The 26,694-nt window shown below is 56.5% G+C and overlaps 2 protein-coding genes across 20 annotated transcripts in view; one reads left to right on the forward strand and one right to left on the reverse strand.

The window, feature by feature from the left end:
• RECQL5 (RecQ like helicase 5) overlaps positions 1-962 on the forward strand; it is a 34,909-nt gene extending 33,947 nt beyond the window's left edge. For all 9 annotated transcript variants that reach the window (XR_011522898.1, XR_011522896.1, XR_011522897.1 and 6 more), the window contains 2 exons: positions 80-149; positions 240-962. Coding sequence is in view for 6 of the 9 variants with exons in the window: in XM_070559998.1 (XP_070416099.1) it covers positions 80-149; positions 240-340 (171 nt within the window). In the remaining 3 variants the exon portion in view is untranslated. The remainder of the gene's footprint in view (positions 1-79; positions 150-239) is intronic.
• A 20-nt stretch (positions 963-982) lies between these two features.
• MYO15B (myosin XVB) overlaps positions 983-26,694 on the reverse strand; it is a 33,988-nt gene continuing 8,276 nt past the window's right edge. For 4 of the 11 annotated variants that reach the window (XM_070559994.1, XM_070559997.1, XM_070559987.1 and 1 more), the window contains 49 exons: positions 24,872-24,997; positions 22,304-22,381; positions 21,990-22,105; positions 21,858-21,903; positions 21,583-21,707; positions 20,613-20,776; positions 16,502-16,737; positions 15,777-15,833; positions 15,404-15,461; positions 15,048-15,178; positions 14,258-14,353; positions 13,904-14,139; positions 13,641-13,819; positions 13,345-13,417; positions 12,708-12,869; positions 12,368-12,468; positions 12,185-12,261; positions 11,976-12,060; positions 11,676-11,774; positions 11,419-11,528; positions 11,107-11,322; positions 10,823-10,904; positions 10,547-10,651; positions 10,206-10,470; positions 10,037-10,127; positions 9,705-9,924; positions 9,126-9,238; positions 8,813-8,872; positions 8,215-8,290; positions 7,961-8,079; positions 7,656-7,774; positions 7,439-7,580; positions 7,078-7,189; positions 6,805-6,968; positions 6,295-6,446; positions 6,064-6,127; positions 5,898-5,970; positions 5,410-5,486; positions 4,007-4,080; positions 3,802-3,917; positions 3,615-3,709; positions 3,435-3,512; positions 3,219-3,315; positions 2,917-3,062; positions 2,633-2,748; positions 2,178-2,311; positions 1,860-1,993; positions 1,601-1,741; positions 983-1,438 (listed from right to left, as the gene is read on the reverse strand). In XM_070559994.1, coding sequence (XP_070416095.1) covers positions 1,379-1,438; positions 1,601-1,741; positions 1,860-1,993; positions 2,178-2,311; positions 2,633-2,748; positions 2,917-3,062; positions 3,219-3,315; positions 3,435-3,512; positions 3,615-3,709; positions 3,802-3,917; positions 4,007-4,080; positions 5,410-5,486; positions 5,898-5,970; positions 6,064-6,127; positions 6,295-6,446; positions 6,805-6,968; positions 7,078-7,189; positions 7,439-7,580; positions 7,656-7,774; positions 7,961-8,079; positions 8,215-8,290; positions 8,813-8,872; positions 9,126-9,238; positions 9,705-9,924; positions 10,037-10,127; positions 10,206-10,470; positions 10,547-10,651; positions 10,823-10,904; positions 11,107-11,322; positions 11,419-11,528; positions 11,676-11,774; positions 11,976-12,060; positions 12,185-12,261; positions 12,368-12,468; positions 12,708-12,869; positions 13,345-13,417; positions 13,641-13,819; positions 13,904-14,139; positions 14,258-14,353; positions 15,048-15,178; positions 15,404-15,461; positions 15,777-15,833; positions 16,502-16,737; positions 20,613-20,776; positions 21,583-21,707; positions 21,858-21,903; positions 21,990-22,105; positions 22,304-22,381; positions 24,872-24,997 — 5,796 coding nt within the window. In that variant the 3' untranslated portion in view covers positions 983-1,378. Of the gene's footprint in view, positions 1,439-1,600; positions 1,742-1,859; positions 1,994-2,177; positions 2,312-2,632; positions 2,749-2,916; positions 3,063-3,218; positions 3,316-3,434; positions 3,513-3,614; positions 3,710-3,801; positions 3,918-4,006; positions 4,081-5,409; positions 5,487-5,897; positions 5,971-6,063; positions 6,128-6,294; positions 6,447-6,804; positions 6,969-7,077; positions 7,190-7,438; positions 7,581-7,655; positions 7,775-7,960; positions 8,080-8,214; positions 8,291-8,812; positions 8,873-9,125; positions 9,239-9,704; positions 9,925-10,036; positions 10,128-10,205; positions 10,471-10,546; positions 10,652-10,822; positions 10,905-11,106; positions 11,323-11,418; positions 11,529-11,675; positions 11,775-11,975; positions 12,061-12,184; positions 12,262-12,367; positions 12,469-12,707; positions 12,870-13,344; positions 13,418-13,640; positions 13,820-13,903; positions 14,140-14,257; positions 14,354-15,047; positions 15,179-15,403; positions 15,462-15,776; positions 15,834-16,501; positions 16,738-20,612; positions 20,796-21,042; positions 21,161-21,582; positions 21,708-21,857; positions 21,904-21,989; positions 22,106-22,303; positions 22,382-24,871; positions 24,998-26,694 lie in introns of all 11 variants that reach the window. The other 7 variants (XM_070559995.1, XM_070559993.1, XM_070559992.1 and 4 more) reach the window with 6 other exon arrangements.

Genomic DNA, 26,694 nt, shown 5'->3' on the forward strand with positions numbered 1-26,694 from the left:
CTTGGGTCATGGCTGTGGGTCACTCCAGGAGCAGGGCAGGGGTCTGTGCTTTCTGCTCCTCTTCGCCCTCTGCCTCTAGGAGTTATTTAAAGCCTTTGCCCGCCACCTCTCACACTCGCTGACTCAGAAGACCTCTCCTGGAAGGAGCGGTGAGTGCTTGCGTTGCTGGGCCAGGAGGCACTTGTGGGGCTCTTCAGAGAGGAGACTGGCCCTCATGTTTCCCCACCCTGAATCTGTAGTGAAGGAAGAGGCCCAGAACCTCATCAAGCTGTTCTTCCACGGCCGGGCCCGGTGCGAGAGTGAAGCGGACTGGCACGGCCTGTGTGGCCCACAGAGATGATGGACTGCTGCCCAGCAGGGCCAGTGTCCTCCCCCAGACTATACCTTGGGCCACCTGGGCCTTGCTCAGGAATGGGGAAAGTGGGCAGGCCCACTGCCATCAGGGGCGTTGTCTTTTCTCAGGGCCCCTCCCCCTTCAGACCACAGCTTGCTTTGGAGGTGGGCGTGGACACCTCCCAAATCAAGGTCAGAGGCCAGCGGTCAGCCTACCTTTTTGCTTGCATGGCCTAAGGTCCTCTTTCTCCTAGCCTCCCTGCCTCTCCTGGCCCTCGTGGCTGGGTTTTCTGGGCCAGATCTCCAGATGAGAAGGTGTGGGGTGGTGTGCTGCTGCCAGGGGAACAGAAAGAAGGAACGGGCCCTCCATGTCTTGTACTTAGCAGGTTGTAAGCCAAGACGAGGCCTACCTGTCCAAGGCATTGGGGCCTCCTCAGGAAGAGCCCTGCTGGCTCAGGTCCTCTGCCCACCAGCCCCTTCCCTTGCCTGGCCAAGCTCCAGCCTGGCCCCAGGTGCAGAGTTCGTGGGAAGAGGGGCAGCAGCCAGGCCCTGCTCCCACTCAGCTCCTGGTCAGGAAGGCGAGCAGGACTGAGACATCTCCCGGAGGAATAAAGTCCTGTTTATTCTGACACACGCATGCACACGCAGCTCTTTTCTCTCAGGTGTTTTATTTTAGCAGCTGCTTCTCCCAGGCTGGGTTCCTGCTGATTTTGAGCCAGGGCCTGGGGCCAGGTGGGCATCTCCCTGAGACTGGGCAACATCAGATGCCCAAGCTGAGTTCCTGCAGCCCCGCCCCAGGCCCACCATGAGGGAGTCTCGCTGCTGTCTTTCCCAGTTGACATCACTGTAGCAGCTCCTGCCTCATGGCCTCCACGTGGGCTAGCCGGGCTGTGCTGCGGTAGGTTCCAGAACAGCCAAGTGGTGAAGTCCACACCAAAATGGCCTGACAGCACCCAAGGGAGACTGTCCAAGTGAGACTTGGGCCAGGGAGAGGCCCCTTCCTCCTCTCTGCCCCTCCCCCACTCCTCCTGGGTGAGGCCGGCCATTAATCGGAGGCGATGCCGCTGTGCATCAGGAAGGTGATGGTGTGCTTCAGCTCCTGGGCCTGCTTAGGTACAGGCATGTGAGGACAGGACTCCCTGGCCAGCCCCTGCCCACACCACCCCTGAGCAGTAGCCATCGGCCTGGGCCCAGGTTCCCGGGCATGCCAGGCTTGGGTGAGGCATGCGTCACCTTCTCTGGGTGGTCAGAGGCTCTGGCCACTCACCTGTGGCAGCTCAAACCAGATGGTCCGAGGGCTGTCAGCCGAGCCATAGTTGAGTTCCAGGCCAGGGGACCCCTGTTCCTCCAGTGGGCTCAGCAGGTGGATCCGCTGCAGTTCCCTCAGGGCAACAGAGCAGCACAGTTTCTGGGGGCAGCAGAGACAACAGAGCTTGGCTCCTCTCAGGGGACGGGTCAGTGTAGGTAGTGGGAGAGGATTGGCCCAAGGGTGCCCAGGCCTGCCCTGGGGCAGGAACCTGGCCCACCTGGGAGCTGGGGTCCATGAGGATGATGTGCTGGCGGTTCAGCCCCAGGAAGCCAGGTCCAGGCAGGGCCACCTCACTTACTCGGAGCACCACGTAGACAGTGTAGCCAAAGAGGGGCAGCTGCCTCACGGCCTCTGGGGATGGAGGGGCTAGGACAGGAGTTCTGGCCACTGGGGCCCTGGGCCCTGCCTTATTTGGCCCCCAGGTCCGGCGAGAGGGGCAGGGCAGGTGGAAAAGCTTACTCAGCCCCTCTACCCTCACCCATTCCCTCCTGGGCCTCCTGCCTCTGCCCCAGCAGCCCGCTTCCCCCAGACCCACCGATGAAGCTGGTCTGCGCTTCCTGGGAGGTGCATCCTTTCAGCCGCCTCAGCTCCTGGCCCATCAGCATCCTTATGGTGGCCCTTCTCACCTGCCATTGCAGTGTCTTTGGCAAGTAAGCCAACAGGTCTTGCCTAAGACACAGCTGGTTAGTCAAGGCTGGGCATACAGCAGGTGCTAAATAAATGAACCAGTGGCTACTGTGGGTGAGACTGGGAATCCAGACACATGAATAAGGTGTGGGCCCTGCCCTTGAGCTTGGGGTGGGGAGGACAGATGTATACAGCCTCCACGGCTACATGGAATTAGGGCCATGAAGGTTACAAGTCAAGTGGCCTTGACCTTCAAGAAGGGGGTGAGGCGTGGTGGGCTGAGGCCCTGGGGTGGGTGCTGAGGCCTACCTCAGCACCAGGAGGGAGAATGACAGGAGGCGTGGGGGCCGCGCTCACACTCACTCTGAGGGGGTATCCTGAAAGGCCCTGCTGAGGTGCTGTAGGGCGGCCAGCCTGGCCAGTAGGTCCTCTGCCTGTGCACTGACCAACAGCTTCCCCTGCAGGTAGTCCCGCAGCACCTGAGAGGGGGGCGCAGTAAGGGGGCAGCTGTGCCCCAAAGCCCCCACCAGCCATTCTCCTTGAGGGGAGGCTTGGAGGTCCCCCGTCCAGGCAGGGACTCGCCCTCAAGGTGCAGCCAGGACTCAAGTCGCCAGCAGCACAGCAGCCCAGGGCCAGGTGGGGCTGACCTGGCTGTAGTGGGTGCTGATGTAGGTGGGATTGTCGAAGTGCAGCTGGGTCTCCCAGCCAAGCCGCCGGCTGTGCAGGCTCACGTCCTTATCCACCATCACGCTGTTGAGGTACTCGTCGGGCCGCAGGGGCCGCACCAGCTCACCTGCATGGGGAGCCCAGGTCCACATCCTGCCCAGGGCCAGCCCCGCCACAGCCCTGCCAGCCCCAGCATGGGAACTGCCTGACCGGTGGGCACAAGAGCAGGCCTGGCCAGTAAGCTACCTCCCTGAGTCCAGCCTCCCCAGGCGAGGTGGCTCACCTTCCCCTTTGATGAGGAAGAGGGCAAATTCCTGCACTTCCTGGGGGTCCATGATGCTCATCTGCCCGCACAGCTCCTCCAGCACTTCTCCTGCCACCTAGGCGTGAGGACAGGGCCATGATAGGGGGTGGGGAGGCTGAGGGGGGCGGTCCCCAGAACTGATGCCCATGGCTTCCCTGCCTCTCCCCAGCCCCTTCTTGGTGGCCCTGCACTCACTGTGAAAGTCTGGATGTTGGTCTTGTAATCCACACCCCCAGGCAGGTGAATTAGAACCAGGCGGACAGTGTGCCCTTTCTGCCAAGACAGGTTGCAGGGTCAGTCCCCCAGTGGACAGAGGTCCCAGCTCCCCCACCCAGAGGAGTCCTAGAATGCCCAGCCACCTGTACCCGCCAGTACCAAGAAAGCCTGCATTTCACCCGGGAAGGGCAGTTGCCGCCGTCCCCCATATTTAACTGTCCGCTGGAGGTGCTCCTGGCTGGTCCGGGCCAGCTCTGCAGAGAGGAGCCAGGCTGGGGTCATGAGCATCTCCAAACCCTTCCCCAAGCAGCCGAGACCCCAGCCTGGAAGCCCCTCCCACAGGCACCTTGGCTCAGGCCTGAATCCTGTAGAAACTTGGTCAAGTAGGGCATCAGAGTGGTTGACGGCGGGAAGAAGCCGGTGAGGAGGCTGAGGAAGCTCCAGCCTCGAGCACAGTGTTCCCTGCAGGGCAGAGAGCCTGGCCTTCGAGCTGGCCAAACCACGACACTGGGCTGCCCACTGCCTCTCCCCCACCAGTCCCCCACACTCACGGCCGGGGGTGTCCTGTGACCTGCTTGATGACCTGGCAGTAAATCTCATCCCTGAGGTTCTCCTCCTGGCACAACTGTGGGGACAAGAAGTGCAGGTAGGCAGGGCAATGCCGAGCTGCAGTGTGGTGGAGTGAGGAGGGCATGGGATCTGAAGTCAGAAGAAATCCTCTGCTAACAGCCATGGGCTGGGGGCTGAGTCAAGGTGACAGCCCAGTCGTCATCTCTCCATCTTTGTCTTAACTGACAAAGATCTTTGCACAACTGGTTGCTCCCTAAGTCACTGTCTTCGCCTGCCTCGGGGCCGTGCTCAGCCCTGTCTTCCTCTGTCTCTGGTCCCTCTGTCTTAGTCTCCTCTGCTGGCTCCCCTTATCTCCTTGACCTCTAAGGGCTGCGGTGCCCTTGGGCCTCTGTCTACACTTGCTCCCTGATGATCTCAGCTGCTCTCATCTGCCGATGACTCCTGGTGCCTCCCTCCAGCCCAGACTTCTCCCCTGAACCCCAGGCCCTCCACTTAGGACTTCAGACTTCACATGTCCAAAACAGATTCCTCCACCAGCCCAGACCCACTCTGCCCTCAGGCTTCCTTGTGGAAGATGATCATTGCTCTTGCCAAGGCTGCGGTGTCATCCTTGGCCGCTCTCTCTCACACCCCACATGCAATTCAGAGCAGACCCTGCTGCTATGGGTCTTAATCCCCTGCTGCTGCCTCCTGGCCTGGGCCAGCACCATCTCTAACCTGGGATTATCACGATAACCTCCTTTTTCCCTTACACCCCCAGAATCACAAACAGCCAGAGCGACCCTGCACAATGTAAGACAAGTCTCTTCAGAGCCCCCTAGTGGCTGCCCATCTCTCTCAAAAAATCGGAGTCCCGACAATAGCCTACAAGGCCTGCCCTGACCTGGACCACTGTACCTCCTGGGCCCCGTCCTCCACTCTTGCCTCGCTCGCTGGGTGCCAGCCACTCTGGCCTTGCTGGTGCTGAGGTTCACCCTCTCCACAGGACTGCCACCCCTGCCCCTCTGCGCACGCGCTGCCCCTGATGCACACATGCCTCACTCCCTGGCTTCCTTCAGATGTCCGCTCCAGTGTCACCTTGTCACCAAGCCTTCTGCACTGAGGCAGCCCCTTCCCCTGCTTTATCACGTTCCACCATACTTTTTACCCCTGGACACATTACATCACGATTTACTGCCTCCTGCTAGACTGTAAGCTGTGTGGGGACGTGGCCTGCTTGGCGCACTGCCATGCCCCCAGCAAGTAGGTGCTCAATAAATACTTTTGGATGATTTGAATGAATAGTGACCAAGAAAAGGGGGACCCCGTTCTGGCCCAGGCAGGAGGATGGGAAGTGGCCCTCTGGGCTCACAGTTTCCTTCCAGCACACACAGCTGTTGCTTACCTTCAGCAGCTCATACAGGAGCTCCATCTCACCCTTGCCCCGCGGCTTAGACTGGTCCCCCATAAATTGCATCAGCGCTGCAGGGAGGAAGGGAAGCGTGGTGAGCTGAGCCTGGGGGCCTGGCCCTGGCTAATGCTGTCACTACACAGGGCCTTCCCCTGCCATCTCATGCCTTGCTTTGAAAAAACATGTGAGTCAAGCAGAGTGGCAGTCTCAGCCCTACCAATGAGGAAATAGGGCTCAGAGAGATTCCATGGGCACCCGTGGCTACTCACAGCACAGAGCCAGCTGGACCCACCGTTGCCTCCCAACACAGACTCCACGTAACCCACAACCCCTGGGCGTGAGTAGAAGTGGATGAGGGCCGTGGAGGTATAGGAACCACTAGTAAGCTTCCCTGAGTTGGCAAACTCAAGGAGAGAAGGTGACTAGGGGCCTAGGTCCAAGGCACTGCAGACATGGGGACCCAGGATGCCGTGGCCACTCACCCTGGAAGCTTTCCACAGCCTGCCTGTTCATGCCCTCATCACTGAGGTTGATGAGCGATTCCTGGATGGGAGCCTGCGGTCAAAGAGGCTGGGCCGTGAGTCTGGGGTCCTTGGGGGCCAGAGGGCAGATCTACTGGCCTGACTCCTCCCCACTTGTCCCCCTTACCTTGGTGTACTGCACCAAGCTGGCCGGGGCCTTCTGCTCAGCACCTCCACCTGTCTGGTGCAGCCTGAGGGGGCAGAGGGGAGGACAGCCCTGCTTGCTTGGCTCCCCCACCCCAGTCCCAGGCTGTGTAGGGAGGGTGTTAAGAGTACCACCCTGGCGGCTCTGAGCAGGGAGGCCCTCGTCAGACAGACTGAGGACAGACGGGTGTAGGGCTAGACCAGGGGCACTCACAAGGCCTGGGGTTTCCGGAAGTAGCGCAGGGCAAATTCTTGCATGGTGTAGTTGTGGGAGTCCGTGAACACAGAGAGGTAGGCCATAGAGGGGGGTAGGCTGGTGGCCTCCGAGTCTTCACTGTGTGCCTGGCTCTGAGGGAAGGCGGGGTGCTGGGAGCACAGGAGACCTAGTGCCACCAGAGTGTGCACTGGCCTGTCCGGAGGCCCTGCCCAAGCCTCCACCCAGCCCAACTCCAGAAGAGCAGAGAGCCGCAGTAAGCACACCACCAGAAGCCAGGAAAGGCAAGAGCTGTTTATTGAGCGTCTTCTAGGGCAGCATTAAACTAAATACCAAGAGGCACACACAAGGGGTGTACAGCCCAGCCCCTGCCCACAGGGAGCCCACAGTCTTGCTGAGGAGACAAAGGGCAAGAAAGCTGGAGAGGGCAGAGGGGCAGCATCAGATGAAGCTTCCTTCCTTCCTCCACTCCTAGTTAGGCCTCGCCTCCGCCTCTCCCGTCTTCCTCACCTCCGGCGCCCTATCCCACAGTCCTGACTCTCTGTGCTGCAGCTGACTCTTGTGCCGGCCATTCCTCTGCTCCGACGAGAAGGAAAAGTCTGGAGCAGCAGCCGGCTGCACTATGTCGGCAGGAAAGAGTCCGGAACGGCCCCCAGTGGAGCCAAACTGCCAGCCTGGAAGGCATCCAAGGCCAGTGACTCACCCACCTGGCCTCTGCCCCTCAGAGGCTCCACCATGTGCTGCCCTCCCTGTGCCAGCCACTCTGCTGGCCCCTGGGGATACCTGGCTCCAAAGTGGCCACTGGCAACAGTTTGATAAGGTCCCCACGGTGGAAGCTGAGGAGGCTGCTGTCATCAGTGATGTAGCTTCGCAAGGCGATGACGTAGCCAGAGTCCTGCAGGCAGGCGAGTGAGCGGGTGAGGAAGCAGCCAGCCTGCCTGTGACCTTCATCCTGCCCACCCCATCTGCTCCCCACTTTGGCCTCACTCCCCACCCAGCACCCCAGAGTTCCAGGGACCCAGCCTGAACTCCCAGCCCCAGCCCAGCCAGCTTGAAGGAGCTTCGCTGACAGCCCTGAGACCAGCCAAACCAGACAGGGCGCAATGCAACATGGATGGAGGCCCCCTGCCCAGCCCGTGCTTGCCTTCTTGAGCTCCCTCAGGAACAGCTCAACCATGGCCTTGATGACACTCGCCCGGGCTGTGTGCAGCACCAGCTGCTCACTCTTCAGTGACAACTCCAGGGTAGAGCTGTCTGGGCACTCTACACCCAGGACCTCAGCAAAGCTGCACACAGGGTGGGGGCATAAGCTAGGGGCCACCTCTCCACCCCATCCTCCCTACTCCTCTGCTTGCGCTCACCTGTATGAGCAGAGAGTCTTCAGCTGGTCAGGGTAGAAGCTGGGGCCCTGGGTCACCTTGAGCAGTCTCAGCCCCCGGTGGGATACACCTAGCAGCTGCACGTCGCTGCCACTCTCACCCTGCCCAGAAGGTGGGTGGGTCACACACAGGCTCCCGGATGCCCTGGGGCTGCTCAGGGCCAGTGCTGTTCTTTGTCCTTCCACTGGGGCCCACCCCACCTCCAGCTCTCAGGGGACTGCTGCAGAAGGCCCACACTGCGCACGCTGGGATCCAGACTGGGGTACCCCATACCCGGCCTCACTGACCGAGACAGGGAAGATGCGTGAGAAGTAATTGGCGCAGTTGTCCCTAGCGGCCACCACGATGCGCTTCTTGACACTGTCCTCAGTGGTGTCAAGTGACTCCAGGCCGACCTCTAGGTCTCCTGTGGGCAGGAACGACTGTGCCAGACTGTTCTCAGGCTCCCTCACTGGGAGGACCCCAGAGTTTGCTCCCTCCCTCTAGGCAGGCCCAGCCCCTAACACTCCAGCTCCCTGACTTCAGGGTCCCTGGACCATACCCAGCAGCTGTTTCATTTTGCGCCGCTCATCCTGGGAGATTCGGATGCAGGACTTGGCAAAGGTGTCCCTCAGGATCTGGGGGCAGAGCTAGGCAGTCACCGCCAGGTCCTGAGGCCAGAGCCCACCACAAGCAGCCATGCATGGAGGAAAAGCTAGAGAGCCCCCAAGGGGTAGGTGGAGCAGGGAGGGATGTGGGGCCTCCAAGCCCAGGGTCACGTCTGCCCAGAGCTCCCACCTGCCTCCCCCAGCTGCCTGCACTTGTGGGGCAGCTGTCCGTCCGTGAGCTGAGCTGAGCTTCCCTGAAGGAACAAAGCTTAGGGGAGGAGGGGAGGCTACTGGAGAATTTGGGGGAACATCCAGAGGTGGCAAGGGAACAAGCACCAGTGAGCACCTGCTGTATGCTGGAGCCCGTGTTCTGTACTGTATACACTTTATTTATTTTTAATCCTTGTTATAGGCCAACAATGGTCCTTACTCTTAGGGATGTTGTGAGGATTAAATAAATGAAGGCAGGGCTTGAAGCGCACAGCAAGTGCCCTGTGAGTGCTGCCCAGGGGCAGTCTGTCTGTACATGTCTCAGGTGGGCCGGGCTCTCACCTGCTCACAGAGAAGCCTGAGGCAGTAGGCATGGCTGAAGTTCTCCCGGGGGTAGAACACCTGCAGGAGGGCATGGGGGAGCGAGAGCAGGCGGGAATGGAGTCCCCCCCCCCCACAAGCCCACCTTCCGCCCCACCTCTGCCTCCCAGGCCCAGATGGAAAACGAGGCTTGAGGCGGTGGGTAGTGGGGAGGTGGCCCCCAGTGTTTGTGTGTCAGGAGGAGATGCTGGGGTCCCAGGTTGCATCCCCCACAGCCTGCGGCCCCTCCCCAGCCTAAAGAGAGGTCAGGCTGTGGCCCCACCCTTGTGCCCACCTCCTTGCGAAGGAACAACTTCCAGGAGGTGCTGGCATAGGAGAAGCACACACTGCCGGAGGGCACGAGCAGCTGGGTGGAGACCCCCTGGTCCCCCATGGGCACCGTCGAGCCTGGCAGAGAGAGGGGCCAAAGAGCATCCGGTGAGGAGCTGCCCGAGCCGGAGGGATGGGGGCATAGGGAGAGAATACCCTCACCTCCCTAAGGCCCTGCTAGGTCCCGGCTTACTCAACCTTTGCTGCGCCACTCCCACCCACGGGCCCATCTCCTGCCTCCATTTCCAGCCTTCAGACTTTTCCTGCTGTCCCTGACCATGTCAGCAGGGCCACTAAATTCCTGAAAGAGCTGTCAGGTCTGCCTGGAGGGCAACACCCTGTGTGTGAGTCCCTCCGTGCCAGACAGGCCCCAGGGGTGCCCGGGCCCCGCCCTGGGCAGGAACACGGAAGCTGGGGCTCCTCACCCACAGCTCCAAAGTCCGGAAGCCCGAGCAGCTGACCTTAGCCATGAGCACCCAGAGACTGTTGGGAACTCTGCACCCGCCCAGCAAAGCCCATCGCACGGGGACATGGGGTTCCTTACCACGGGGCTCAGCAGAAGGGGTCCCCAGGTCCCCGGGCAGAGGCAGTGGAGGCGCTGGTGGAGGTGGGGGTGCCTGGGCAGTGGGTGGGGTCGGGCCAAACACCTCACGAAGGGGTGCCTGCTTCTCCTTGATGGTGGTGGAGGACCCAGGCCGTGGCGACGCCTTGGGTCGAGGGGCCACAGCTGGTGGGGGGCCCTTCCCGGGGCTGGGGGGCAGCATCTGGGAAGGCAGAGAATGCACACAGGCTGTGTCTAGGGACAACGCCAAGTTTACCCGGGAGCCTTGGACTCCCAAGTGGAGCAGCTATGCCCTGGACAGGACAGGACCTCACCGCAGGGGATGAGTAGGCACCATTGATCCCCAGCTTAGCCAGAGCCTCGTCCTTAGGATTGTTTTTCTTCATGAAATTTTTGGGGGGCCTCCTGGGAGAAAGAAGAGGTCACAAGTCCACAGGGTGACTCCCTAGGGAGCAGGCGGTCCAGTCACCCCCTGAGGCCCACCTGGACGGCTGCACAGGCTCAGGCACGGGGCCCGGGCGGCTCTGGTACATGCGGATGATGTTTCGGATTTCCCTGCTGGGCTCTGCCCGCTGGGGCGCAGGGTCTGAGCTGCACACCACAGCTCTACCCTGGGCCAGCCGATCACTGCCAGGCCCCACCTCCTGGGTCGGCTCAGCCTCAGCCTCCTTCGTAGCTTTGGCCCCACCTTGTGTCAGTGGCTTCTTCACTACCTGGGGTGGGGGTGGGGGTGGAGGAGGGGACGGGACTGACCAGGAAGAGAGGAAACATGTGAGACCCTGTGCAGATCTGCAGGGCCCGGCCCTCCCTCATCTCCCCACCACCTGCTTTCGGTCTCTCTTCTTCCTCCTCCTCCTCCTGCTCCTCTCCCTGGGGAATCTGCACCTTGGCCGGAGGCTTCACCGTCTTCACCTTGATCTGCTGCTGCCCTGTAATCGCCCCAGATGGCCCCATCTGTTACCCTTGACCTGGCCAGCCCATCAGGGCTCCTGGACAGGTCACACTGACCCAGGGGAGTAGAGTGCACCCCACCATCCCCTGGCCAGGCTAGGGTGGTCGTCAAGTTTCTGTGTGGGGCCTGCCACTCCAAGCACCCTCACCCATCCTCTGGAAATAATCCCGTTTCTGCTGGAAGCTCTTGGGCCGCTGGGGCCTGTCTTCAGCCTCCTGTAAGGTCTCCTGCTGGCAGGAAGGGGAAGTGAAGCAGCAGCCCTGCCAGACAAGCCCCCACTCTCACAGCGAGCCCCCTCAGATCCCTGGGGCTGGGGCCTGGCAGCACTTGTTCTGCATTTTCCTGCTCTCCCCACCCGTGTTCTCCATCCCTGCAGCCATGGAGCCGGCCACCCCCATCCCAGACCCTGCCATCTGCCTGGCCTCGGCTCACTCTCAGGCAGCCATCCACCGATTCCGGTTCTTGCTCTGGCTCCTCCTGGGGGACCTGGGGCTTCTTGGGCTTGGGGGTGATGGCTGGGGGTGGGGGTGGGGGTGGGGAGGCAGCTTCAGGGACAGGGGCCTGAGCTGGGGCCTGGCGTTGGCGTCGGCGCTGCTGTGTCTGCTGCTCCAGGGACAGGGTCATGGCCTGGGTGGTCATCTGCTGGGCCTGAAGGGGAGGGTGGTGGGCCAGGTAAGAGCTGGCCTGGCCCTGCCCCACAGACCTGTCCCCGCTAGGCAGCCCGTGGCCTCTGCCCACCCTCACCAGAATCAGCGCCTGCTGGTTGATGAAGTTCTGCTGCTGGACCGCCAGCTGCCTCGCATCCACGCTGGGAGGCAGGGGCTGTGGCTGTGGCTGTGGTGGCACCACCATGGCTGCGAGTGTGGCAGATGGGCAGGGTGGGTGAGCGCTACAGTCACGCTTACAGCCCTCTGCCCACTGTACCCTCTGGGCCCCTGGCAGGACTTGCTCTCCTTTAATCCCTCCCTGAGAAAGATCCGGTGCCTCTGGCCCAGCCTTACCTGGCATGGGGGGGACTACGCCCATGGCAGGCATCATGGGCATGGGTGCAGGCATCATGGCTGGCTGGTATCCGGGCATCTGCACCATCCCTGGGTACACTGAGGGAAGAGGGCCCTCCCAGGTCGGTCCTTACCTGGGCCCACAGACCACCTCCCTCCCAGCCCCAGGCAAAGAGAAGAGTAGGGCCACCAGGGTGCTGGCTGGAGCTCTGACCCCAGCTGCCTGGGGGGTCCCAGGCCACAGCTACCCATGCTGCTGGGCCGAGAAGACCCAGGATGGGTGCCTGGCCCCACACTTACTCATGGGGTAGCTGCCTGGCTGCATGGGCCCCATGGCACCCCCTCCCTTCATGCGGCCTCTCAGAGCCCAGCCTTGCTCCAGATCCTGAAAGGACAAAGGTCACAGGTCACAGGGTCAGAGCTAGAGCCCTGGGAGAGATGGAGGGGCAGCAGAGACTGCAGTCAGGTAGGGGCAGGGATGGGGTGCGGGGTGTGTGCAGGACACTTACACTGTTGCCCCCGGAGAGGACTGGCTCGAAGAGGTGGTCCAGGAAGCCGTCCAGGCTCCCCGAGGTCTGGGACCCATCTGTGGGGCCAGAGGAAGGTTGATGTCACCCACCTGGAGCTTGGGGCTTCCTGCACCCCCAGTCCCAGCACTCTGCCAACCCCAAAGTGCCCACTTCTGGCCTTACCTGTGTGGCTCCTGATGGGCCGTGTTGGGGCTGGACCTGGAGGGGGGCCTGGGGGCAGTGATGGGGCCTGGACGCCAGGGGCCGGGGGGATGTCCTCAGCTCTGCAGGAGATAGCGGGCCCAGATAAGGGTGTGCCTTGGTTGGGGTGGTCCCCAGGCTGAGGCAAGGTGCAGAAGCCGCTGTGGGGGGCGTCCCCACGGGGTGGGAGGAGGATTAGGTCAGGGCTGGGCCTGTGGCAGCACCTGTCAACCCCTGGATGTGAGAGGGTAGCTTTGGGGGTCTCTACAACAGGACAGGGACAGGAGCAGGCCGGGGACAGGGGTGCTGGGGAGGCACCTACAAGCTGCGGGGAGTGATGGGGTAGCTGTGGGGACCAGCCGGGTCCCCCAGGTCTTCCGTCTGGCCGATCAGGTCCAGCACGAAGTCGCAGCCAGCCAAGTCCTGCCAGGAGTCCCCGGAGTGCAATGACACGGACCAGCCACGAGGTGGCACCTCCAGGCCTCTGGGTGGGACAAGGGTGTGCAGTAGGGGGGTGATCAGCCAGGCAGATAACGACCCCAAAGGACAAGGACCCCACCCAAGGACGGTCCAAGGGGAGGAGGCTGCAGAAGGGAACAGGCACCTGGGTGAGGAGCCTGGCTTCACTCAGACAGCTCTCCTTTATTTGCAACTCACGACCCTCTCCTTCTACGTGGGCTCTGATGCTCACATTTATTTATTGACCTGTTTCATCAGAATCTGGACTGTAAGTATAAACTCTACTCTTGCTCCCCATCTTGGATTAACTGTCTGGACCCTGCCCCCTACGCCCACAGCTCACCCCCCTCACCCCTTCAGGGAGCAGGCTTTGGCCCTGGGCCTCAGGAGCAGCTGGGAGGCACTTGGTGGGAGAGTGGGCTGGGAGGAGGAGGACGCAGGAGGAGGACGGGCCCATGGTCAGTGCTGGCCCTACTCCCCCAATTTCAGGCCCCCCATACCTGCTCTGCAGTATCCACCCGGCAAGCTGCTCCCCCGTGGTCCAGGATTCCACCTCGGCCGAGTAGCACTCCTCTGCATAACAAGGGGTGGGAGGGAGGGGTGAGGGACAACAGGGTCCACCCTGATGGGAAGGGGCAGCTGTCCCAGGGGGACCAAAAGCAGGACAGAAGGGAGATCAGGGTCACCGAGGGCTGCAGCAGGGGAGCTGAGGCAGAAAGGGGGTCCAAGGAGGGCGAGGGAGCAGGGCTGGCTCCTCTGGGGGCCCACAGAAGCCTGAGCAGGAGGCGGCCATCACCATTGAAGGTGAAGACGTCCAGCGCCATGCGGCCCCGCCGCCGTCCAGCCGTCCACTCCAGCTGGGTAGGTGGGTGGGCCCGTGCAGACTCAGGGGCCAGCTGCATCTGCTCCAGGGCCCCCAGCAGCTTGTGCTGGCACAGAGCTGCCATGCCTCTGGGGGCCTGGTCGGACACAAATCTGCAGGGACAGCACAGGGCTGCTGTAGGGGCGGGACAGTCCCCTGACCCCACCCACCATGTCCCCATCTGCCAGGCCCCTTACTTGAGCAGTGGCTTCTGCAGGGTAGGCATTGGGGGGAAAGCGCTGAGCAGGATGGCCATGAGGGCCCAGCCACGCTGGCTCTGCTGCTCGTCCGGGTTGTGCCAGAGCTGGGCCACGAGCTGACTGAAAAGCTCGTCCCGCAGCCCCGGCCGGCGTTGCCCCTGTCTCACCAGGTATTCACCCATGATCTGCTCCTGCCAGGGTGGCAGGGACCCATCCCCTAGGAGCCGCAGCATCTGCAGACGCAAAGCGAGGTGAGGGGAGGACATGCAGGGCTTCCCCTGTGCCCAGCCAGCACCCATGAGCCAGGGTCGGGCCTGCCTTGCCCCGCCCCCTCTCCGATGTGTCACTCACCACTTTGTTGATATCCAGGGCATGCTGAGGGTTCTCACCATTCAGTCGGGTCAGGGGCTTGGCCAGCAGCTGCCCAGGGCTGGGCAAGGATGGCTCCTGCAAGGAAGGAGGGTGACACAGTGCCTGAACAGGGGCTGTCTGTGCTGACTTGCTGGAGATAGCCCGAGGGGAGCCCCATGGGAGCATAAATCCTGGGAGAGGGAGAGGAGCTGGTGCAGAAAACCATCTTAAAAATGCATCTTAACTGCTCTTTCCGATTAGAAAATTGATGCCCCCGCATGCATAAAACTCAGAAAACATGAAAAAGGATGAAGAATAAAAACTACCATTAACATTCCACTGCCGGATATAACCACAGTTCACATTTTAGCCTCTCTCTCTCTAGTCTTACTTTCTTTGCAGAGATACACACATCGCCAGCCCCTGTTGTTGTTATTAACAAGATTGGGATCACTCTCTGGGTGCAGTTTTGATTCCTGCTTTTGTATTCAACACTGCAGCCCGGACAGTTTGCCGCGTCATTACACATGCTTCAACGACACGACTTCAATGGAAGGGCAATGCCACAGGTGTAACAAAGGTACGGCATTACGGATCTAAGTAACACTAGAGAGTGAGACATTTAGGTTCAACGGACGTTTTCCGAGCAATGCAGCTGCATCCATAGCCCATGACAGGAGAGGGAGGTGGGAGGGCGGACAAAGCGGAATAGACACAGCTTCTGCCTCACAGGGGTAACATCTGGGAACCGTGGGGGTCAGCCAGGAAGAGCTGATGCCTGGGGGCCCACCTGAAAGCTGATGGAGACGAAGCTGGAGAAGGGGAACTGGTCAATGTCCAGCGGGAGTGTCAGGCTGGGCCGGGCAGGGACTTCCGGGGGCAGGGACTCGGTGATGCTTTCTGCTACGGCATGCTGGCGGCCTGGGGACAGCACCGGGAGGCAGCACAGAAACGCCCAGGTGTGGTACCTGGCTCTGGCACCGCCTCCACCCCTCACCATCAGCCCCCAGCCCAACGCACAGGAAGCTGGGCAGGGAGCTCGGGGGAGCCCAGAGCATCAGAAGAGGGGACCACAGGGACAGACCCACTGCAATTAGAGGGACTGGAGGAGGGGTGGTGACAAGAGGGACACCAATCAAGACTCACCTTCCGCTGTCTTCAGCATGACAGCCAGCTCGGCCGGGATCTCCAGGCGCCCCAGCTCCTGGTAGAGAGGAGCAATTGATCAGTTACTAAGGGAGGGGGCTCAGGGACCCAGTGTCCCTCCACAGCCCCGGGACTATAAACTTCCCCTCCAAAGACCAAGGATTCTCATCCTGGACACTCAAACACACCAGGTCCCAGGAGCCCTCAGAGGGAAATTAAGGGCACCCCAGGCCTTCTCTTAGGGGTCACACCGGATGCCCCTGAGAGACAGGACCCCTGGCGGCACCAGAGGACCCCACGCTCGCCCTCAAGCCACGCTAAGTTCAGCAAGTTCATACCCCAGCAGACACCCTCCAGCTTTCAAGCCACCTACCATGCTTGGCACTTTCTCGGAGGCCCTGCCGCCGTGCCAGCCACACCAATGCCCAAGCTGTTGGGGAGATGCAGACAGAGCTGATGTCCCTGTGAGGGGTCACCACGAGCCTCCTAGTGGCTCCTCCTCAGCTTGGCAGTTCAGCTGCCCCATCCTCTCCCCGGGAGGCCCTGCCACCACCAGAGGAACAGATGCAGACCCAGAGGGGCCAGCAGCCTGCCCCAGCCCTCCAGAGCCCTCACCAGCCTTAGCGATGTGGATGTCACTGCTCGTCTGTCAGGGTACCGGGAAGAGGGCAGGAGGAAAAGAAGGACAAGGTCCCAGGGGACAAAGTCCAGCCAGGGAGGGGCCAGAGACAGGAGCAGTACGTGAGCAATACATGGGCACAGACCTTTGAGCTGCTTTATGGCCCTCAAATTGAAGTCATCAGGGAGAGGGGAGCAGCCGGGCCCCAAGGAAGGGCTGGAAGGGATGGGAAGACACCTCAGATGGGGAGGGTGGAGTCAGGCCATGGGGTGTGGGCAGGATGAACGACAGCAAAGCCTACCCTGGCCAGGCAGAGAGAAATGGGAGGAGCTTGACCCGCAATGGTCTCTGAGGGCTCAGTCCTTGTGCGGTTAGGCTAGCAGGGTGGACACTGTCGGGATTCGGCCAACTTGGACAGCAAGGCTGCCTGGCTTCTACCCTGAGCTGTCCCGTGCAGCCCCCCTCCCTCAATGCTTCACCTGCAGTCTCCGCCGTCTCCAGAGCAGGGGCCGGGCCACCAGCAGGATGGTGTGCAGCTGTCCCAGAGCTGCCCGCCGCAGGAGGTACCGCTTCCTGGAGGCCGGGGAGGGGGTGGCGAGGAGTCCAAACTTACACCCGGTACCCGAATCCTCCAAGCCAAGACATGAATGTAAAGGCTGACCGGGGCCAGTGAAGCCCCGAGCGCTTAACAGAAGCAACAGGAGAGGCCAGGCCACTTTGAAAGAAGAGCAAGTTAACTGAGGAGCTGTTTGGCAGAGGGGATCAAGATCGTAGACTCGGGAGCCGACCGCCTGGGTTCACTCCCCTGCTATCTAGTCACTGTGCTCTGCATAAGTTACTTTACCTCTCTGTGTTTTACTTTCATCTTCTGTAAAATGAGGATTTTCGTAATACTTGCCCCATGAGAAGATTAAATGAATCAACAGATATGTTTAGAATTGAGTCTGGCATATTTATTATTTAAGAGGTAGAACTTCTGAAAATGAAAAAAATGACATCACTTGAAATCTAATAGGAGATCCTGGAAGAGATAATGTCTTTGAGGATTTTTCAGACATAGGAAAGACCAGACTCCTCAATGAAGGAGCCCTGAGCAGGATAAACACTTAAAAATAAATCTACAGCTCTTGTGCATCAAAGAACACTATCAAGAGAGTGAAAAGACAACTCATAGAATGGGAGACCATTTGCAAATCACATATTTGACAAATAATATCCAGAACAGGGGCCAGCCCAGTGGCGCAGAGGTTAAGTTTGAATGTTCTGCTTTGGCGGCCCAGGGTTTGCCAGTTCAGATCCTGGGTGCGGACATGGCACCACTTGGCAAGCCATGCTGTGGTAGCGTATATGTGGCCCACATATAAAGTAGAGGAAGATGGGCACGGATGTTAGCTCAGGGCCAGTCTTCCTCAGCAAAAAAAAAAAAAGAGAGAGAGAGAGAGGAGGATTGGCAGCAGATGTTAGCTCAGGCTAATCTCCCTCAAAAAAAAAAAAATCCAGAACATATAAAGAACTCCTACAGCTCAACAACAAGACAAACAACCCAATTAAGAAGCAGGAAGAGGGGGCTGGCCCCGTGGCTGAGTGGTTAAGTTAGCGCACTCCACTTTGGCAGCCCCAGGTTTTGCTGGTTCGAATCCTGGACGCAGATATGGTGCTGCTTGTCAGGCCATGCTGAGGTGGTGTCCCACATGCCACAGCTAGAAGGACCCACAGCTAAAAGTACACAACTATGTACCGGGGGGCTTTGGGGAGAAAAAGGAAAAATAAAATCTTTTTAAAAAAATTAACTCAAAATGGATTAAAGACTCGAATGTAAGACCTGAAACCATAATACTCCTAGAAGAAAATATAGGCAGTAGACTCTTTCACATCAGTCTTAGCAGTACCTTTTTGAATATCATGTCTACTCAGGAAAGGGAAACAAAAGAAAACATAAACAAATGGGACTACATCAGACTAAAAAGCTTCTGCAAGGCAAAGGAAACCATGAACAAAATGAAAAGGCAACTCAACAACTGGGAGAAAATATTTGTAAATCATATATCCAACATAGGGTTAATTTCTAAAATATATAAAGAACTCACACAACTCAACAACAAAAAGACAAACAACTCGATGAAGAAATGGGCAGAGGACATGAACAGACATTTTTCCAAAGAAGATATACAGATGGCCAACAGACACACAAAAAGATGTTCAACGTCACTAATTATTAGGGAAATGCAAACCAAAACTACAATGAGATATTGCCTCACACCCATCAGAATGGCCATAATTGCCAAGACAAAAAGTAATAAGTGCTGGAGAGGATGTGGAGAAAAGGGAACCCTCATACACTGCTTGTGGGAATGAAAACTGGTGCAGCTACTATGGAAAACAGTATGGAGATTTCTCAAAAACTTAAAAATAGAAATACCATATGATCCAGCTATCCCACTACTGGGTATTTACCCAAAGAACATGAAATCAACAATTCAAAGAGATTTATGCACCCCTATGTTCATTGCAGCATTATTCACAAAAGCCAAGACATGGAGCCAACCCAAGTGCCCATCAACAGATGAATGGATAAAGATGTGATCTATATACTTATACACAATGGAATACTACTCAGCCATAAAAAAGCCAAAATCACGTCATTTTCAATGACATGGATGGACCTTGAGGGTATTATGTTAAGTGAAATAAGCCAGACAGAGGAAGACAAATGCTGTATGTTTTCACTCATATGTGGAAGATAAACACATGGATAAGGAGAACAGATTCGTGGTTACCAGAGGGGAAGGGGGTGGGAGATGGGTGAAAGGGGTAAAGGGGCACATATATATGGTGACATATAAAAACTAGACTATTGGTGGTGAGCACGATGCAGTCTATACACAAACTGATACATAATAATGTACACCTGAAATTATACAATGCTATAAGCCAATATGACCTCAGTAAAATAATTTTTTAAAAATGGACAAATATTAGGAGCAAATAGTTCACTGGAAAGGAAACAGAAGTTTTCAACCATAAGAAAGGCAATTGCAATGAGACCACTTCACACCCGCTGGGATGGCTAGAATTTTTTAAAATGGGAAATAAGTATCAGCAAGGATGTAGAGAAATTGGAACCCTTGTACATTGCTGGTGGGAATGTAAAATGGTACAGCCACTGAGAAAAGCAGTTCAGTGGCTCCTCAAAAACCTAAACATAGAATTACCATATGGCCCAGCAATTCCACTCCCAGCTACAGACCCAAAAGAACTGGAAGCAGGGACCTGAACAGACGTTTGTACACCCATGTTCACAGCAGCGTTATTCACAGGACCCAAAAAGTGGAAACAACCCAGATGTACATTGATGTACGAATGGATGAACAAAATGTGGTCTATCTATACAATGGAACATTATTCAGCCTTAAAAAAGAAATGAAGTTCTAATACGTGCTATGACAAGGATGAACCTTGAAAACATTATGCTTGGAGCCAGCCCGGTGGCACAATGGTTAAGTTCGCACATTCTGCTTTGGCGGCTGGGGTTTGTTGGTGCAGATCCTGGGTGTGGACCTATGCACCACTTATCAAGCCATGCTGTGGTAGGCGTCCCACATATAAAGTAGAGGAAGATGGGCACGGGTGTTAGCTCAGGGCCAATCTTCCTCAGCAAAAAAGAGGAGGATTGGCAGCAGATGTTAGCTCAGAGCTAATCTTCCACAAAAAAGAAAGAAAGAAAGAAAGAAAACATTATGCTTAGTGCAATAAGCCAGACGTAAAAAAATACTATATGAGTCCACTTACGTGAAGTATCTAGAACAGGCAACTTCGCAGACACAGAAAGTAGACTGGAGGTTACCAGGGGCTGGGGGGAGGGAGGCTGGGGATTATTGCTTAATGGGGACAGAGTTTCCGTTGGTGACGGAAATGTTTTAGAAATAGATAGTGGTGGCGGGTGCCCCCTCTCCAGAAGCTTCCCTGGTGTCCAGGGCACTCCCTCACTCTGTTCTCAGCGCTTCAGCAATCACCTTTGGGGTGACTGGCAGCTGGTCTACCGTCTGCACGTGACTCCCCAGCTAGTCCGGGAGGCACCGTCTCGGCCTTCATCCCGTGTCACAGCGTCTGGCCCAGGGCAGACGGAGAAGAAGGTCGACAAACAGCTGTCGGGTGAGTGAGTGAAGACAGACTGTGAGCGTGACCGGGAGGGAGGGAGCTAGGTGAGAAGGGGGAGGGAAGCCTTATAGGAGCGAGTCCAAAGAGCCGGGAGTGTCAAAGTCTGGCCTAAACTGAGGCTGGACAGGCAGGCAGGGCCTCACTCAACCTGATTCATGCTTTTACAAGATCCTTCTTGCTGCAGAGTGAAGAACAGACTAGAAAAGAGAACTCTCAAGGAGTCAAGACTACAGGTGCGGGCGGTCGCAACAGGTAATGAGCTTCTTATGACTGGGGGTATTCGAACAGAGACTGCATGGGCACGGGAGGGGATGCCATCAAGGAGAGTCCAGTGCTGATGGGGTGGCACTGGTGCAGGCAGACTTGCTTTGAGACCCTACATCTCCCCGACCACCTTGAGGAGGCCCACGGCCTCACCCTACCCCTGCAGACCTGGCCTGGAGCCCATGCACACGAGCCTGCATCCGTGGCAGGAGGCGGAGGCGCTGGTGGGAGATGCAGGTGAGGAGGCCTCGGTGCAGGGTGAGCAGCATCTGCGAGCGCCGCTGGGCCCAGTGCTGCTGCAGCTGCTGCCAGCCCGGCTCCTGCAGCAGGACCTGGGGGCAGAGGGGAGGGCTGCAGGAAGGCCAGGCGTGAGTGCCAGGGGGCCAGGGCCCACCCTGCTCTTCTCCTGAGCCCTCAGCCTCCTCCCTTCTAGCCAGACAGTCTATTCTCCCAGGATGCCCGGGACACATGCTGCCCTGCCCCTCTCTATCTCCCCATCACCCAGAAGAACCACCAAATCCTGAGTTGGTCCCTGTTTGTCCCAGAATGCTCCTCTCCCTTTCCAGCCCTGCCTGTCCCCCTGCACACACACACCCACCTGGGTGGCTCCAAGGTGACAGAGGGGTGACTTAGCCCCTAGCACCTGGCTCAGGATGGCACCACACCTCTCCCGGTCAGAGGGTTCTCCCTGCCCCTCTGTCCCCAGGGCCCGGAACCTGCCCCAAGGACAGAGCCGAGGTTGGAACAAGCACAGCGAGGACCTCCCTGCATGCTTGTTTAACATCCTGAGCCCCATGGTGTCTACTCAGTCTCTAAGTTCAACCATGAGTTGGAAAGCACCTACTGTGTGCCAGGCACCCAGGAGAGTTTTGCTGCATGGCGGAGGGGCAGACGAACAGTGGCATGGAGGGGTAGAGGGATAATGAATAGTCAAAGGAGAGAGGGATGCGGGGAGAGAAGGAGAGACAGAGAGAATGAAGGGAAGGAGGGCTGGATGCCGGGCCCAGGGTCCCTGGGAAAGTGGGTCCGCCTCCACCCTGAAGGAACCCCAGGTCTGTCGGTCACTGCAGGGGGCCTTCCTTGTGAGTCCTGTCCCCGAGGTGCCTGGGCCCTTGGCTGCCCCATCCTGAGGTCCTACCTGGCCAGGAAGGCCTGGAAGGGCACGCGCACAGGGAAGTTGGCACTGCGGGCACACACAGCCTCCAGGATGCCTGCCTGGTGCAGCTGCTCTGCCACATGTCCCACATCAAAGAGGCCTGGATGCTGCGGCCATGGGACAGAGCCCGTGAGAGCTGGAGTCAGGGGCTTAAAGCTGTGGGGAATTCCGCGCAGGGCACAAGGAGCTGGGGACTGAGAAGGGCAGGGCAGGGCAGGGGTGGGAGGGCTCTGGGGCCAGGTGCTGGGTGAGCTCACCTTTCCGGGGTTGGGGTTGAGGCATTGGATGAGATAGATATGGCTCCTGATGGGTGGAAGGGGGGTCACTTGGGCACAGACTGGCCGCCCATTCAACTCCCTGTGGTCAGGTTTGGGGGACACTGTTCTCACCTGCCTAGCTGGGCCATGAGGTCCCCCAGGGAATGCTGAAAGCGAGAGGCCAGCGTGGGTTTGCCTCGACCTCCCCCAGATGGGGGCTCTGCTTCCTGGAACAGGCTGCCCACCAGCTGTGGGGCGAGAGCGGGCTGAGCTGGCCGGGGAGCCAGGTGGGCCTGCTCACAGCGTCCAGACCCTGGCAAGCTCAGCCCACGGCCCAAGGTGCCAGGAGCTTGCGGGCGAGACCCTTGGGCAGAAGTGCCCAGGCAAGGGCAGAATGGGGGAACGGAGTGTAGAGGGGCGGGGCCTGAGAGGGCTAGCAGGAGCACCTGGAGGCTGCTCTGGGCAAGCATTTCCACCACGGCAGGGTCAAGATGATCCCGGTTCCTGTTTAAAAACTTGTGAACCTGCAAGAGACAATGTGGGGAGGGGAGGGGAAGCCAAGGAGAGACGGCTGCGTGTGGACGCTGGTGCCTTTGTCCAATAAGCCAGCCTCTCCCCTCTGAGTTAAAAGTCCACCTGTGTCTCTTCGACTAATTATTCCGGGAAAACTAGAAATCCACATGCAAAAGAATGAAGTTGGACTCTAGTCTCACACCCTATATAAAAATGAACTCAAAATGAATGAATCAAAGACCGAAATGTAAGACCTGAAACTGTAAAACTCAGAAGAAAATATAGGGAGAAAGCTTCATGACGTTGGACTTGGAAGTGATTTCCTAAATGTGATCCCAAAAGCACAGGCAACAAAAGGAAAAATAGGCAAATTGGATTTCATCAAAATTAAAAGCTTTTGTGCGTCAAAAGACACTATTAGGAGAGTGGAAAGACAACCCACAGAATGGGAGAAAATATCACATATCAGATAAGGGATTAATATCCAGATTGTTCCAAGAATTCCTACAACTCAACAAAAACAAACCAAACAGCTCAATTCAAAAATGGTCAAAGGACCTGAATAGACATTTTTCCAGTGAAGATACACAAATGACCAAGAATCATATGAAAAGATTCTCAGCATTATTAGTCATTAGGGAATGCAAATCAAAACCACAATGAGATAGTTCACACTCACTAGGCTGGCTAGAATTTAAAAAGACGGAAAATAGCCAGTATCGGCAAGGATGCAGAGAAACTGGAACCCTCGTACATTGCTGGTGGGAATATAAAATGGTGCAGCCGCTGAGAAAAACCGTGTGGTGGCTCCTCAAAAAGTTAAACATAGAATTACCACGTGGCCCAGCAATTCCACTCCCAGCTACAGACCCAAAAGAACTGGAGGCAGAGCTTGAACAGACACTCATACACCCACGTTCACAGCAGTGTTATTCACAGGACCCCAAAAGGGAGAAAAACCCAAGTGTCTATCAACTGATAAATGGATAACCAACGTGGCCTATTTTGCTATGTGCTACATGGACGAACCTTGGGAACATTATGCTCAGTGCAACAAGTCAGACAAAAAGATTGTGTGTGTGTGTGTGTGTTATGATTCCACTTCTATGAGACACCTAGAATAAGCAAATTAACAGAGACAGAAAGCGGATCAGATATTCCCGGGGGCTGGGGGAGGGGCATGGGGAGTGAGTGTTCAACGGGAACAGAGTTTCTCTTGGGGATGATGACAAAGTTCTGGAAACGGATAGTGATGATGGTTACAGAACATTGTAAACGGACTTAAAGCCCCTGAATTGTACACTAAAAAACGGTCAAAGTGGTAAATTTTACATGGTGTGTATTTTACCACATTTTTTCCAAAGGCCACCTTGGTCGTGTGTCCAGTTCCTTTATACATCCTGGGCCTGTTATTACTATTCAGTTCTGTTCCGCTGATGGATCCGTTCCTTATCAATACACTTTTTTAATTACTAGGGCTTTAAAATGTTTTAACACCTTGTAGAACAAATTCCTCCAGCATCTTTTGCTTTTCAATATTTTGTTGGCTATTCTCATGCATTTATTTTCCAGATAGGACTTCAGAATAATTTTATCAAAACTCATTCCTCCTCCTCCTCGCATAAAAACGCCATTGGGGTGTTGTCTGGAATTGTATTACTTTTCCAGATTAACTAGGAAAGCATGAACAGTATTAGGGTTCCCAGCAGGAACTTGGTTTGTCCCGCCATTTTTAAGCTGTCCTTTGTGACCTTTGATACAGTCTCATAGTTTTCTTTATTCAATCTCCTTGTGTTTCTTTTCTTTAGATGTGATTTTTTGTTTTTGTTTTTCTTGAGGTATAGTTGACATATACTCCTTGTGTTTCTTGTTTGGGTAACTCACGGGTAGTTGGTATTTTTTCTTCTACAACCAGAGCACATCACCTCCTCCAGGAAGCCTGACCTGACTTGCCCCACCTCAAACCAGTCGCATGGTCCTACTCTTTATACCAGGCCCCCTCCCCTCAGGAGCTCTCCTCCTGGGTACGTGTGCAGTTGCTGTGAAACTCAGAAGGGGGAAAGGAAAGTCCCTTCAGTGCGCACCTAGCACGTGCCATGCATCTGTGCAGCCACCTCCGTGTGACTGTGTTGATCCTCACGACAACGCCATAGGACAGATTTCCATCCCCACTTTACAGATGAGGAAATGGAAGCTAGAAGCAGCAGACTGCCTGCGGTTATCAGAGCCGGATCCCAGGCGTATGCTCTGCCCGTCTTGGTCTAGAGGGTCCCAAGGCCTCGACTCCTCCCACCCCATAATTCTCACCCAGAACTTGATAAATGATGCTCAGAACTAGGTGGTGCCGAGGGCCCAGGTAGGGACAGATGGCCAAGCCTTGGAAGGTACCCACCTCACTTACTCCTCTCACCTATCAGGTGACTCAGCTCTGGGAGGGGACACCAGCGTCACAATGCCCTCACTGCTTCACCCTTGAGTTCAACCCTGATTCACCCTGATACCTGGTAGGTGACGGTCCCTGCGTAATGCCGCACAGTGAAGATAGGAAGGGGCAGCTGGGGCTTGGCGTAGCACGGGTGACCACCATGGTGGTAGTGGCACTTCTGGAGGAAGGTGTGATCCGTGGCCTGGTGAGAAGGACCGGCTTCCGTGAGGCCTTGGCACGTGCTGTTCCCCCCTTGGACTGTGCTTCCACCCCCTGGCCCGGGTCCCGCAGCCTCTGAACACAAGGTGAGCGCCGGTTTCGCTCCTCGGCCAGGAAGAGGCGCGCCAGCTCTGAGTCCTCATGGAGGGCGCGCTCTCCCAGGACTCTTATCAGCGACCAAATGCCACCTCTCAGGGCTTCCTCAGAGACACAGGAGCCTCTCACACAGAAACCGCCTCAGGCGACACGAGACTCGGCGGCTTATGGAGGACACTCGATACAATTATTTAAAAGAAATGGGGCCGGGAGACTTTAAGACAGGGAGTATGGCCTCACCATTGCAGTGGTTTTAAACAAGTCTTTCAAAGTTACTTTGAAAAAGCCGCCCACTAAGAGGTTATTTTATGGAGCTAAGGAACATATAACAACAAATGCATGGGGAAACACCTGCCTTAATGTCCTATAAATGGGAACTTGTGGCTTGGGGTCACACTTCCAGGGTCAACACCCAACACGGACTCAAAAAGTGCTGTTTCAAATAATGGAGACCTAATGATACCCGTGAGTCCTGGAAAATCAGGCTGCATGATTCCAAAAGTGGCCCTGAGACGTCAAAGATGACTGTGACAAGCTTTAATAAACCTTTATGAAGTGTGAACTGGGAAAAGAGATCATTTAAGAATTAACATGCTATCATCTAATAAGAGATTTCAAATATGTATGATTATTAATAAACAAATGTTATATATTAATATAACATAATGTGTTGTTATATTAATATCTAATCTATATTGATACTTCTTACATTAATATTATATTGATTTTTTTTTTTTGGTGAGGAAGATTGGCTCTGAGCTAACATCTGTTGCCAATCTTACTCTTTTTGCTTGAGGAAGATTGTCGCTGAGCCAACATCTGTGCCAGTCTTCCTCTATTTTATGTGAGATGCCACCACAGCATGGCTTGATGAGCGGTGTGTAGGCGTGTAGGTCCATGCCTGGGATCCGGGCCCATGAACCACAGGCTGCCAAAGCAGAGCACGCAAACTTAACCACTGTGCCACCGGGCCAGCCTTCAGTGAACTATTATAATCACATCTGACTACTTTACCATTACTTTTGTCTTTCATTTTCAACATCTAAATGGGAAAACGGGGGTCATCTTGTATCTGGGGTGACGGTGTATTTAGTTTACACGACCTCAGATCCCAGAAACGGCCCAAGCCCCACATGCTCTCGTGGCCCTGTACACACTCACCAAGCCGTACAGGTGTGATTTTGTGTTTGGTTCTGTGTCTGTGTTATTAACAGCTCTCTCCCACTACACTGCAGGCTCTGACAGGGGAGGGACTGGGTCTATGTTTGCTCATCTTTTTATCCCTAGCACAGCTCCTGTACACATACACATTCACTCACTCACTCACTCATTCATTCATTCAATATTTAATGAACCCTTAACATGTGCCAGGCGCTGTGGATAAGGCGTGCACCATTCCAACCAGGCCCAGCGCTAATGGAGCTCGGTCTAGCTCAGGGAAAAGAGTCGATGAATAAATATACACTGTCATTGCACAAGGACATGAGTGTCATAAAATGTAAAGTAGGGGAGAGTCCGGACAGTATCAGGGGGTATTTAGGTAGGGGCGGGTGGAAGGCAGTCATCAAGGATTTACACCACGGC

Source organism: Equus przewalskii, chromosome 10 (genome assembly GCF_037783145.1).
Source record: "Equus przewalskii isolate Varuska chromosome 10, EquPr2, whole genome shotgun sequence".
Lineage (NCBI taxonomy): Eukaryota > Metazoa > Chordata > Mammalia > Perissodactyla > Equidae > Equus > Equus przewalskii.